Here is a 13,427-nt window from a genome sequence, read left to right on the forward strand (position 1 = left end):
GAAGCACGCTAAATGGACATGGACTCTATTTCTATAACTAGGTGGCTAGTGTGTCATTCTTTCGATTAACAAATCAAAAGAAAAAATCATTATTTCACAGGAAACATTTTTACAAACAACTCTTACAAACAAATCTAACCTTTACAACTGTCAACTTCAGAAGATGGTGTCGGGGCGGGGCGCCTCGTTCGTCGTTTTGATCCGCGCGCCTTCACCAATCCGGGCCGAGAGAGGGACGGTTTGAGTTCAAAATTTGCCGATAGACTTTGGGTGACAACTTGCGCCCATTCCAAGCTAGTTAGCTAAGCTTATTGACACCTTTCTGAAAATACGAAAACGAACCCAGAAGATTGTGTAATATATTTCTGTTTGATTAAACATGTCGAAGAAAGAAATTTACTACTCTGACAAGTACACAGATGAAGCATTCGAGTACAGGTAGGTTGACGTTGTAGCTAGCGTAGCAGCTAACATGCTTGCTTCATATGCTAGCGCAGGCAAGTGTATCGTTACACAACCCCCAGGTTGATTAGCTAGCTAGCCAACGTTGGCTGTTGCCAACTTCCGAGCTAGCTTTAGCCGAGAAACAGCCATAATACTTTATTTGGCTAAAATAATGATACTTAGCTACTGCTATTAAATTGATATTTGTTTGGTTTTAACTGAAGGCTGTATTCATGTGTTTATTTTGCAGTGAGTAACGTTAACTATCAGGTGACTTGGTTAACGTTCGCTAATAATATCAGCTGGTGTTGCCACATGTCCAAAGTTATTTGGGCTACTGCACTGGTACTAAAGTTAAATGTGAATCACAGAGGCCTTTCTATTTATCTAGTAACTAAATTAATTGGTTGAACTCAATGTCCCTTTCCTACACAGGCATGTTATGCTTCCGAAACAGTTATCCAAGCTGGTGCCCACCTCTCATTTGATGACAGAAGATGAATGGAGGGGTCTGGGGGTGCAGCAGAGCCAGGGCTGGATCCACTACATGATCCACAAGCCAGGTGAGCTATTGACTGATGTTTCATAGAGCAACATCTCAGCATTACTTAATGTTATTTGTTTACTTATGTCACAAGTCTTCTCATGACTGTTTATGAACAGATTAATCAGGAATTCTTGCTTTTCTGACATCCTCTTTAATACAGTTGAAATGTACTAGCCATATTGTATTGCCTATTACATGACTGACACGATCCATTGACCTCTTTTCCCCAATCTTATGTTGTCATGATCACATCCATACAGATGTAAAGCCATTGTTCTGCCATCTGCATATTTGAAAATAACATAGCTATCTCTGGTAGCTTGAAGTGAGTACTGAATAACTTTACTTGTTTTACTTCTAGAGCCGCATATATTGCTTTTCCGAAGACCTCTTCCAAAGGATTGAGTGGAAATCATCTTCCACGTCCCGGAAAACCGCCTCAGTTGAATTCTATGGTCTTTGTTGACTAAACAAATGTACATCTCTCCATGTGTTTTGGTGTATAGAATAGACCGTTTATTTTCAGTTTTTTTAAACTCCTCAAAATATTGGCGGTATGATAGAGGTAGCCCAAGGAGAGTGGAAGGCAGAATGCTCGGCCCTGACTAAGAGATGGTGAGCAGTTCTGCTTTGATAAGTGGCAACATGAAGATGGAATTTCTCTCATGAGACTTTACCGAGCTTGAATATAATTTGGTACACTTTTATTGATGTTTACTTGTCAATATATGTTGTATTAATGAGCATAGTGGTCAAATGTAGTTATTTTTTTCTTGAACGTGGAACGTTATTCAAAGAAAAAATGTTTTTATTTTATTTGTTTTTCTGTGTGTGTGTGTATTATCAGACAGTATACGTTTTGACTGACTAGAGTCACATTTCTGTTCATTCTAAATAGCACTGTTGCTGGATAGTACGTAAATACAATATATTTCTTTACTTTCTGTGTGGAAGTTTGTATATGTTATTTTCTGTATCTAAACATCCTTATTTAATATTTTATAATAAGCCAGCACGGCAGTAGAAATGGTTCTCATTTGTCACCTCATCAAGTTGTTTGTTTTGCAGATAAATCCAACCTTGGTTAGGCCTAGTCCCATATGATGGAGAAACATGTTAGTGTAGTCAGCTACCTTGACCACCAGTAGGGTGACAAACTCTGTGTGTCTGATGCCCAGAGAGAATGCTGGGGCCCGGGGCTTGTGGACAATCACCGTCTCAGGGTTACGAGTTCCAGGGCCAGGCTTTAGAGTGGCATCGTTGGGGAAGCCATGGCGACCTAGCATGGAGAAAGCTGGTTGCCTGGGCAGGTAGACACTTGGATCTGTACTGTTGTATCTACCAGGGCCTGGGGTCTTGGACATGTCCTCTGAGGACCCCCTGGCAAGCTTGGTGGGGACCTGGGGGCCCATGAGAGCAGGAAGACGGTGCTTTTTAGGCGCTGAGTTGCTGCTACAGTAGTGAGTGTGGCAGCACATGTTATAGGATGGGGGTCTGTGCTGGATGTTGCATGGAGGAGCATTCTCATATGCCGCTAGTCCAGGAGTATGGAAAAGCCCTGCTGGTGGAAACGGCTGCAGTTAGCTTTGGCTTTCTAAAAACAAGCAACATTTTGAAATGGAATGCAATAGGTTAATTTAGATTATGCATATTTGGGAAGTACGTTCATGAAGTTTAGATCTAACAGCAGAAGGCAAGGCTTGAGCTGTCACATCCAGCTGTATCTTGTTGCCCTACTTCTGTACGTGGCATATAAACTCCCACACTCAACAAGGTCCTTATGTAATTAACACCTCTCAGGAAAAATCAACATTTTCACATATCAATAAATAGCGCCCTGAGACTGCAGTCCTCTAGGAGGATGCTTTGGGTCTTTGTCAAATAACATGGTTATACTTGATTTATTGCAATGTTATAAGGCACATTAAAATGTGGAATCAGCTCTGAATTAAAAGTGTATTTACCTGAAGTTAGTGGGAACTTACTTGATTATCCTCTCACTTTGCCCAGCATGGAGTAAGCAGTGTTGCCGTCCCTGCCGAAACAGGTGGTTTTTGCATCAATGTAATACTGAGGCTGTCGTCAACACCTTACACTACACAAACAAACAAGAGAAACAATCAAATAACTAGCTGACATAGAATACTGTAGTAAGTTTGCCAGTACCCTAAGGACAGTCACATTTGGCTGATAAGTAGTATACTGTCCTGTTGTAGGCTGGTTCACAGCTTGAAAAGTTTTTGGGGTGTCTCCCCTTAGTGGATTTACATTGGCATTACAACGTTCAATATTCCCTTTCATGAGCAACTACTTGGGCTAGTTTTCCATAGAACATTTAGGACTCTTGAATAGAGTAGCATGTCATGTTTAAAGCTTGGGATCTCTTTTGTGACCTCTAGTACTCACAATTGTTGCTTATCCTGCCGTGGAAGGAGTAAGCAGGGCTGGTTGGCTTGGTGAAGTCATGGCTGATGAAAGCAACGGTCAGTGACTGAGCATAATGCCCAGGTCCTGGCCCTGTGGGATAGATATTTTACACAATAGGTTGAGGACCTGTGTCTGCGCACACACCAGTTTAAATATGAACAAAAAGGATTGTCTATTTCACACGTTCCATGATATCTGGTGTAGGGACAAATACGCTGCAAAGGTTACCACGAAGACGCGCCTGAGGATATAAACCACATATTTGCATCTGGTTGGTGCAAATTAGGCATGCTACAGTAGGACATCAAAACAGCTGACTTTCACAGCCAGAGATGGTGCTGTACACTTTTGGAAAGTGTAACTTGGTACAAATATATATATTTCAGCAACTTTTAACATTCTGTCATAAAGAGCATGTTCAACTTTATAAAAAACAAGTTTCCCATCTAGAGGTTATTAAATAAAAACCTAAGTAAGTGCCAAATAAAGTAAAAGGGTTGACGATTTCATACTTAAATCAGTCCTAATCCTCCTTGTGACGGGGCATGGAAGCTTGGTGTGGCAATTAAATGCAAGCTTCACATTTTTAAAATTGATTGTTAAAAGATTTCTAGCCTGTGGGTTGATGTGTTATGCTCGACCCACTTTGCTTTCAACCAGAAAATGCCAAAACCAGCTCAGTTGCTTTTACACTATGATTTGACTATTAGATGTTACATTTTTCACCATATTAAACCAACAGTTAAGTTCACATAACAGGGTTGACCTTAAAATGAGGGACAGACATGTGAATCACTAATCATATGAAATAAATATTCTTTTGAAATGACTCAAAGCAGTAATATAACTAGGGCTTTAAAATGATGGTGAACATTTTGAGAAATCTTGGGATTAAGTTGGTTAAAATCTTCCTAGAAGTCACAGAGGGATGTCAAAATGCTGAAGTCTTTATTCATACACGTACACAGCAGAGCTACTGAGAATTTTAACACCGAATAAAGCGAGTTCTGGCTAGTCCAAGCTCTGAGAAATGATCAACTCCTCCAGTCAATGTTCCCTCTCAGACATGATGAAATACATTCAATTACTAACTAGCTAAACATGTAACATTTACATGTTATATTAACTCATCTCAGAATACACGAGTGATCTGTATTGAATAAGTACAGTACCGTTTCTTCCATTCAGGAAGCTCAACTTTCTCTGCCGGCAATGATGTGGCGGTTTTTCACCTCCCCACAATGGTCAAAGAGATTTACGGTCCTACAAGAAGTCCTACAAAAAAAAATCCTACAAATTATTACATAAACTGCTCTATTCAATCAATAAGATGGCATTTGACAATACAGTATGCACAAAAACACAGGTATAGGGAGCATACTACTGTAGATGTGGACACAAACAGGCTCTAGAGATAGCCAGCATGTCTTCCTCTCTTCTTAGTGAGGTGATCTTCTGTGTCAGATGGATGTCAGCTCTCCACTCAGCAGCAACATCTCCCAAGTCTCCCGAGTTAAATACAGTTGAATACAGTATGGAGCTCGCCTATTCAGAAATGCATACCTTAAAACAGTCTGTGCAGTTAATCACTTCAAAATAAGATCCATTACCATCAAATAGGACTGGGCGATATGGCCAAAATATCATATCACAATATTTTTCTTGTTTTTTACAGTATGGCGGTATTTTATGTTTCTAAATCATAAAAGTTCTTAATATGTTTTATGAGTAGTGCATGGCCCGAGTATGGCAACAAATGAATTCTAAGTGTTTTTTATGGGCTTTCTCCATTCTGATTATACTCAAACAAACTAGGACAAAACTGACAGGGAAGTAGCCCAATTTGTCGAACGTTTTATTTATTTAGCACTGTATTAAATGACCTTTATAGGCAGTATAGTAAAATCTATACCGGTATACCTTAAAAGACGATATATCGCCCAGCCCTACATCAAAGGCCCATAAAGACCATAAAAAATAGAGCATCTTGTTTAGAAGGACCTTTAAAATGAACAAATGTTTGATCTCACTCCAACTAGTCCATCATCTCAGCCAGTTAAAAGGCAGTCCAGGTGCTTAGAAAGAATGTCATCACTCGAATTCACTGTCATGTAACACTATCTCCACAGAGCAATCCATGAAACCAAGATCCCCCTCTCCCTCCTTACTATTTCACTCTCGCTGTTCATCGCAGCGTGGAGGCAGAATATTACACTTCAACCATGCATGCAGTTGCCAGGGAGATGTTCCATGATATTCAGACTCAGAAATCAGGGCTCCAGCATTGCTTGGTCAGCGAAGTGAGTTTCCCTACTGTACCTTCCCCATTCATACAGCAGACCTCCCACTTGTAATGTAGATATACCATTCACACTTTATATCACAACAGTATCCCTTCGAGACCTGCAAAGCAGTGGAGTGAACAAATATTATCCTTCTTGACATAGCACAGTATATGATACACTGAAAGTGAGAAAGACAATGCATATTACAACATGTGTAATCTGACAGTTTTCCACCACCATTCCTGTAGTTCGATCATACAGTGGGCTCATGACCCATTCAATAACCTCTACATTGAAGAGGCATATCCATGTGCCGTTTTGACCAGGTATTCATTTTAAACAGCAGCAGAAGCACACACTATAGTTGCCAGAAGCTATATTATAAACGAGAACATAAACAAGTGCCTTAACCAGCATTAAACATTAACAGGCTCCAACTCTCTCCTGGCTGCTGTTTAGGTAACCTGAATGTGTTGTTAACAGGGGCAAACAAACGGGTTGGTCCAGCTGCACACAGCCATTCCAGGGGTCACAGAGTCACAGCCTTCAAAGCAGAGGGTATTCTGAAAGGCCGCAGCGCTTCATAATAACACAGCTAACTGCTGACAGGATGACAGGAAATTCTCCTCAGACCAACACAACTCCTTAACCACCAGGTCTGCTCTTCGTTTCCTATGTAACATATAGGCCTATACATATAGGGAATAACATTACTGCTACCTGAGGAGGGACTTACAGTAGCATGTAAAGTTAACTGCAAACAGAGACATGGATTGTATACAAAGTTTATTCTCTTGTTTTTCAAAAGCAGCTGTATTGAAAATGGATGTGGGGTTACATTGGTTTAAATGTGGTAAATGTACCATAGTTCCAAACCTTTATTCTTGTTTTAGGATATCAATAATCCAAATTTAACAAAACAAAATAGCTTATGTACTGTACAATCAAATCCCTGTCTGTTCAACAGTAAGGTGACAGCTATACCCAAATAGGAGTTATTATGTTGAGATATTGGTAGCTTGGTAAAAATGTTTAGAAGAATTGAGCTTATCTTAATCCTCCAGTTTAAGGCTGCAGAAATTCCGTAGTAGGTTAACACACCAAATAAGTACATAAAGATATCCACTGTACACCTCAGTGTTCGACCTAAGGCTTCCTCAGAATTAATCAAATAGGTCCATGACATCTTGACATATTTTTTATGAATTAAATGAAGACATTGGTGTAGGTGACAGGACAAAAAGGCAACAGGGGGAGGCATTGGAACAAATAAACCAAAAAAGCACTAGCTACAAATAAATACCACAGATAGAAAAAACAACAAAAAACATTTGTTTTAACTCAGGTGTAATTACACCTCCATCTAGAGGTTACAGAAAAACAATGTAAAGGCACTACAGTGAATATCAAAGACGCTATGGTGTCTACTGTTGAATAAGAGACTGGAGATATAAAAGAGAGAAATACAGAGGGCTGGAGGGGGACTAGCATAGTAACACACACACACACGCACACACACGCACACACATAGTCCTTTAGTCATTCATATGCGCGCACACACACACACATCCCACCATCTCTTCCTTTCAGGATGGACTGTCCCCACGTTTCCTTCTCTCTCCACCCACTCTAACATATTAACAAACAATGTACAATTTGGAGATCTGGCTGGTGATGCAGTCAGGGGAAGTTTCTGTGGAGGAGAGGAGAACAGTACACTGAATAAGATCTCTGACGATGTTCATTGCAATTTGATACAAAGGTATAGATATGCTATCTTTGATGTAGAGCAGTGGAGGCTCCTCAGAGGAGGAAAGGGAGGACCATCCTCCTAAGTGAATTTCATAAACATTTAAAAAGTTATCCTTTTTAGATAAAATTATACTAAACATATTCACGTCACCAAATTATTTATTAAAATACAACGTTTTGCAATGAAGGTCTACAGTAGCCACTACAGCACTCTGTAGGGTAGCACCTTTGTGTACCTGGAGGACAGCTAGCTTCCGTTCTCCTGTGGGTAAATTGACTTAAAAACAAAACCTAGGAGGCTCATGGTTCTCACCACCTTCCATAGACTTACACAATAATTATGACAACTTCTGGACGTCCTCCAACATATCAGAGCTCTTGCAGCATGAACTGACATGTTGTCCACCCAATCAAAGTATCAAAGATTGAATCTAGTACTGAAAGCATAAGCAGTGCCTAAAATGTGGTGAGTAGTTGACTTAACCTCTTGAACCTCTGGGGGCAGTATTTCATTTTTGGATGAAAAACGTTCCCGTTTTAAACAAGATATTTTGTCACAAAAAGATGCTCGACTATGCATATAATTGACAGCTTTGGAAAGAAAACACTCTGACGTTTCCAAAACTGCAAAGATATTGTCTGTGAGTGCCACAGAACTAATGCTACAGGCGAAACCAAGATGAAATTTCATACAGGAAGTGAGACAGATTTTTGAGGCGCTGTGTTCCAATGTCTCCTTATATGGCTGTGAATGCGCAAGGAGAGAGCCTACACTTTCTGTCATTTCCCCAAGGTGTTTGCAGCATTGTGACGTATTTGTAGGCATATCATTGGAAAATTGACCATAAGAGACTACATTTACCAGGTGTCCGCTCGGTGTCCTCCGTCGAAACTATTGCGTAATCTCCAGGTGCGTGCATATTTCCATTTTGAACAGAGGAGAAACCAAACTGCCACAAGTGACTTATAATCGAATAGATATGTGAAAAACACCTTGAGGATTGATTCTAAACAACGTTTGCCATGTTTCTGTCGATATTATGGAGTTAATTTGGAAAAAAGTTTGCGTTGTAATGACTTAATTTTCTGTTTTTTTTTCTCAGCTAGATGCAGGCAAGAGTGTGCAAGGCAGCATTGAATGTGTCACTGTCTGTCACCACAAATGTTTCTATAGACCTGTGTGCACCTACATTGTAAATGTTCATTCATAAGCTTGGTTGTAGCAACCTCATGATGGTTAAAGGGAAAATGTGAGTATCACGTAGTAGCCTAAACCTATCGCTGTTTCATTCAACTGGGTGAATGGAATATGAACGACAGTCATCCAATATGCGGCAATAGAAATAAGGCCAATCGTAATCACTCATCTTAAAAGGCACTGACTGCCACTGATACCATCTATTGCATCTTGCCTATGCCGCTCGGCCATCGCTCATCCATATATTTACATGTACATATTCTTATTCCATCCCTTTACATTGTGTGTATAATGTATTTTTTTTATTTTAACCTTTTATTTAACTAGGCAAGTCAGTTAAGTTAAGAACACTGGGTTAACTGCCTTGTTCAGGGGCAGAACGACAGATTTTTACCTTGTCAGCTCGGGGATTCCATCCAGCAACCTTTCGGTTACTGGCCCAATGCTCTAACAACTAGGCTACCTGCCACCTCAAAGGTAGTTGTTGTGGAATTGTTAGATTACTTGTTAGATATTATTGCACTGTCAGAACTAGAAGCACAAGAATTTTGCTACACTCGCATTAACATCTGCTAACCATGTGTATGTGACCAATAACATTTGATTTGACGTAGAGGTATCTGAATACACTTTGTTATTACAGAGGAAATAGACTGAAACAGGTTTGAAGGTACAAAGTCACAGTTGAGTTAATTTCAAGTCCTATCCACATTACCACCGTGTTAACAGTTCCAACTCAGTGTTGTTGTGCAAACAGACAGAGAGGTCAGAGGGCCATACCATCGCTCATGGGTGTCCTTTGTGTCCAGTGTGGATAGCTGGCTATCTGATGGACTGTCCTGCTCTCCCCCCTGCTCCCCTTCCGCCAGCTCAAAGTGGTCCTCCCCCTCCGCAGCGAAGGGTTCTGAGTCTGGGTCATACTCATAGGAGTAGTAGGACACCTCAGCCATGGAACCCTGCTCTTCCTCACCTACAGCATAAGAGAGAGGGACAGAGAGAGGGGAGGAGGGATGTTGAAAAAAATATAAATAATAAAGATATGAGACAATTGTTCACACACATTGTTTTTGAGAGAACACTAGTTTTGGCTAAAACGTTAAGGAGAATTGCAGTATGTTTCCACAGAAAATCTACCAAAAATGAGTTAATTGTACAAAGTGGCCAGTAGGGGTCACTATGTCCTTTAAAAGTTCAGCCTCATGTAAAGCACTGCATGCACACTGCTCCTTTTGGAAATCATATATTTCAGATGACTACACACACTACATTCCATTTATTTTAACCAGTCTCTTAAACATAGTGTTTTGTTGAATTATTTGTGAACTCAGCTCTGATGCTGTTTCACCACTAAGGGAGGAACTGACTCCAAAGTCTCAATGTTTTCACTAAATCTGTTGAGAATGCTGTCAGATTCTTGGCACACAAAATCACATCCATCACAATCGACCTAACCTAACGCGCAGTGTAGCTCAGGTCAACAACATATAATAGCTCAGAATTACAGTTTGCACAATGTTCATTGAGTGTAATAATCTGGTTTGATACATGTTTTCTGTACGTGTGTACCGATCAAGTTTTAATGGCATTCCTGTGGTGAGGTGTCTTCCAATGTGTAGTATCAGTCTTTGAACTGAGGAGACCTTTGACCTTTGTGGAACTCCATTACAGCTACTGTGAGCTGCAGGCGGGGAACAAGTCAGCACAGGCATATGCCACATCAAACACACACGCACGCACGCACACACGGACTTGAGCCTACTCTTTATCACACCCATGATCTCTGCTACACACCAACATAAAGAATGATATATCTGACCAGGAGTTCTGTAACAAGTTATTTCAGCATGACATCTAAGTGAACCCTGTGGAGGAGCAACAAATATCACCTTTAAGAAAAACGATCCACCTAAGTGAAACCTATACTCCTGTTTATCTGAATGTGAGAGTAGCCTGTAGAGTCAGTGCTCTACTTCCCCCTCTCCTCACCTTTCCTGCAGACTGGGGCAAGTCCCAACAGCCCCCAGCACACTGCAGGCAGACAGAGTGATCAGACCTGGAGGACAGGAGGGAAGGAAGGGCAGGGGCTCTCATCTACACCTCTCGCTCTTCTACAACAATGATCAAACTCCTTAGACTTATTTTTACTTATAAAAATGATCAAACTCGTTATAAGCCAGAAGAAGCAGATGCATGTTGGTGGACATATACTTTACAGTGGGTGTACGATAGAGCAAGCTATTGTAGGCAGTCTGTATGTGAATGTTCTCAGAGGGTTGTATGTGTGTAGTCTGAGCTGGAGTAAGCTCCAATCCCTCATACAATACAGATCAATGGATACATGCAGATATACATTTACAGTGGGCACAGGAGAGGTCTGGTCTTCCTCTGGCAGGTGTGTATACAGTGTCTCGAGAGTGGGAACAGAGCAGAGCAGGGTTCCCTACAGTATGAGCCGCCAAACACGCCTGCACATGTCAACGCAAGCTTCACTCAGAGGTGATACGCCTGAACTCTCCAGCCCCTGCCTTTGGCTGGCACTCACAACACACACTCTTCACACTCCTCAATTATCACACACACTCCCTCCTGCAGCTGGGAACCGCTGGCGTTCAATGAGAGACAGGGGTGGGGGAGGTGTAGAGAGAGGAAAAGAGAGAGTGGTGTGTGTGTGCGTGCGTGTGTGTCTGTATGAGTGTGTGTGAGTGCTTTGCCTGGCACTGTATTTACCTTTGTGTACAGGCACAGGAGCTTGCCCTGGTTCCTCGCCTGTTGCAGTCTCTCTGTCCTCCGTGGTGGATTCCGCTGTGTGAACAAAGACACAACACAATGACAACAAGCCAATGTTACACGGACCACATATTAAACGGTATGGTTACAGTACAAGTGTGATATCTTTTCCCGTATTTCCAACGTGGGTGAATATCTCTAAATCACCCATACACAAACAAGCGACAATAGGAAGGTCTAAACACGTATCCGTTCCTTCTGATAATCTACTGTATGAAACATTTGGCACTGGCGGCCGAGTGTTCCCACACAGGTTTTGTCTGTGTCTTTTCCCAATCCGCTCCACAACAAGAAGGCTCCTTTGTTGTTGGTCTGTGCGTCGGAAAGGAATGTGACAGGGTTTTCAAAGGCCTGGACAAAAGCACTCTGTCATTTGGGGTGCCCTGTAATATAGCAGCGCTGGGAAGCTCTCCTCACAAACTTCATCCAGCCTGCACCTGAACAGCTGTTACCACAGCCACACACACACCAGCCCATCCTTTCTTCTCCTACATTTGTGTGTGTGATAGATTATGTGCATGTTGGGCTGCCCTGCACCCTCTTCCAGCACATCCTCAAAGGGTGTTTCTAATAATCAAAACATTTTGGAGACATATTTTAGGTGGATGTAATGTTTGACTATGAAATAGATCATGTTTTAGCTCTTCAATGTGTGGCAGCTGACCGATAAATTCGAGCCACATGTGAGCCTGGCTGGCAGAGACACTGGGAGGGGTTCAGAGCCTGGCAGTGTTAGGAGCAGTCAGTGGGTGTGGGGGCACAGCTGTAGCAGCTTTGAATTAAATCCATTCAGAGGATGAATTCACATCAAAGTCATGAATTGATTAATTGGCCATTACTGTAATTAAGGGTTTTTCAACTAATTAGCTTAATTTCAAATGGAATGGAGCCCATCCCTGGTAGAGTAGTCTTACTCTGAGGACACTGGGACATGGGCACTTGTTCTATGCGGGTCCCGTTGCGGCAGGCGAAGACCTCCATCTGACACTGGTTCTGGTAGAGATGTCCATCTGAGCCACACACCGGCTCCCCGTCATAGCCACAGTCCCTGTAGCAGGTGCAACGCTCAAACTTCTCCTCCAGACAGCCAAACACCTTGTTACATTGGTTTCCCTGGACAAAGCCTGGGTCAGAGGAAACACAGAGGACAGGATCTTTTGCATTTTTCTAACAATGTTTATCAACATTGTGTGATTTTAGTTGTTACATTTAATCATCATAATAGAGCTCAGCTTGTCGCCTTAAAAAACGGAAATGAGTTACCTCTGGTTCGTTCAGCCATTCCTATGGGGAACATGAATGGGGAAAGAATAGGGTTTTGGGATAAACGCCCAAAATAAGGTCTGAGGTAAATACTAGTGCTTTATGTGCTTTTTTTGATTACATAAATGCTTCAAAATTCACAAAAAGTGACACTAGCTGATGCAGATTATCATAGACCAAAATGTATATGATTTCTTAAGCCTGCATTTACCACAGACCTTATTTTCTATGTTTATCCAGTGCCCAGGTAAAGGGTAGAGAATAGAGAATACATATTTCATAGGAGGGAAAGTTGAAAGAGAGAGAGAGTGTGTGAGAGGATGTGTGTGTTCCCCAGGGCCCGAGCATGGTCTTTATCCAGCTGCACGGGGTCCCAGCCCCTCAGCCTCTCTCTCTTTGCCACTCTCTCAGCCAGGCCGGCAAAACACAGTGCCAACAAACACAGGGTCATCCACTCATCACCACGGCAAAACTTCGCCATTTGTTGTAGCAACATCGGTCCTCGCTAATGAGTGTGTGTGTGTGTGTGTGTGTGTGTGTGTGTGTGTGTGTGTGTGTGTGTGTGTGTGTGTGTGTGTGTGTGTGTGTGTGTGTGTGTGTGGTTGTGTCTCGTTGAAACGAAAACACTCGGCTCGGCACGATGACAACCAGGGCCAGTGGGCATTCCTGTGTGGGCCTGTTTTCCTGTTTCTTCTCTTTCCAATATCGGCCCGTGCCAATAACA

General features: G+C 41.8%; 3 protein-coding genes across 3 annotated transcripts in view; 1 reads left to right on the forward strand and 2 right to left on the reverse strand.

Annotated features, from left to right (window-relative positions):
* The first annotated feature begins 379 nt into the window (after window positions 1–379).
* LOC123996738 (cyclin-dependent kinases regulatory subunit 1-like) lies at window positions 380–2,876 on the forward strand. Its single transcript, XM_046300378.1, has 3 exons — window positions 380–438; window positions 880–1,007; window positions 1,353–2,876. The coding sequence occupies exons 1-3, from the start codon at window positions 380–382 to the stop codon at window positions 1,394–1,396; spliced, it is 231 nt and encodes a 76-aa protein (XP_046156334.1). The 3' UTR covers window positions 1,397–2,876.
* On the reverse strand, window positions 2,032–2,546 carry LOC123996737 (outer dense fiber protein 3-like). Its single transcript, XM_046300377.1, has one exon. It carries the CDS (start codon window positions 2,467–2,469, stop codon window positions 2,032–2,034), a length of 438 nt encoding a protein of 145 aa, XP_046156333.1. The 5' UTR covers window positions 2,470–2,546.
* Window positions 2,877–6,476: 3,600 nt separating the features above from the next.
* LOC123997063 (C3 and PZP-like alpha-2-macroglobulin domain-containing protein 8) overlaps window positions 6,477–13,427 on the reverse strand; it is a 52,271-nt gene continuing 45,320 nt past the window's right edge. The window contains exons 40-43 of the mRNA XM_046301042.1: window positions 12,355–12,564; window positions 11,381–11,455; window positions 9,434–9,623; window positions 6,477–7,396 (exon numbers count right to left, since the gene is read on the reverse strand). Of these exons, the coding sequence (XP_046156998.1) occupies window position 7,396; window positions 9,434–9,623; window positions 11,381–11,455; window positions 12,355–12,564 (476 nt within the window). The 3' untranslated portion in view covers window positions 6,477–7,395. The remainder of the gene's footprint in view (window positions 7,397–9,433; window positions 9,624–11,380; window positions 11,456–12,354; window positions 12,565–13,427) is intronic.

The sequence above is a fragment of the Oncorhynchus gorbuscha genome, linkage group LG15, assembly GCF_021184085.1.
Source record: "Oncorhynchus gorbuscha isolate QuinsamMale2020 ecotype Even-year linkage group LG15, OgorEven_v1.0, whole genome shotgun sequence".
In the NCBI taxonomy this organism is placed as follows: Eukaryota; Metazoa; Chordata; class Actinopteri; order Salmoniformes; family Salmonidae; genus Oncorhynchus; species Oncorhynchus gorbuscha.

Coding starts and splice junctions, on each gene's coding strand:
- LOC123996738 (XM_046300378.1), top strand. CDS start 380: ATGTCGAAGAAAGAAATTTACTACTCTGACAAGTACACAGATGAAGCA. Junction 439..879: donor GATGAAGCATTCGAGTACAG/GTAGGTTGACGT, acceptor TTTCCTACACAG/GCATGTTATGCTTCCGAAAC. Junction 1,008..1,352: donor CTACATGATCCACAAGCCAG/GTGAGCTATTGA, acceptor TTTTACTTCTAG/AGCCGCATATATTGCTTTTC.
- LOC123996737 (XM_046300377.1), bottom strand. CDS start 2,469: ATGTGCTGCCACACTCACTACTGTAGCAGCAACTCAGCGCCTAAAAAG.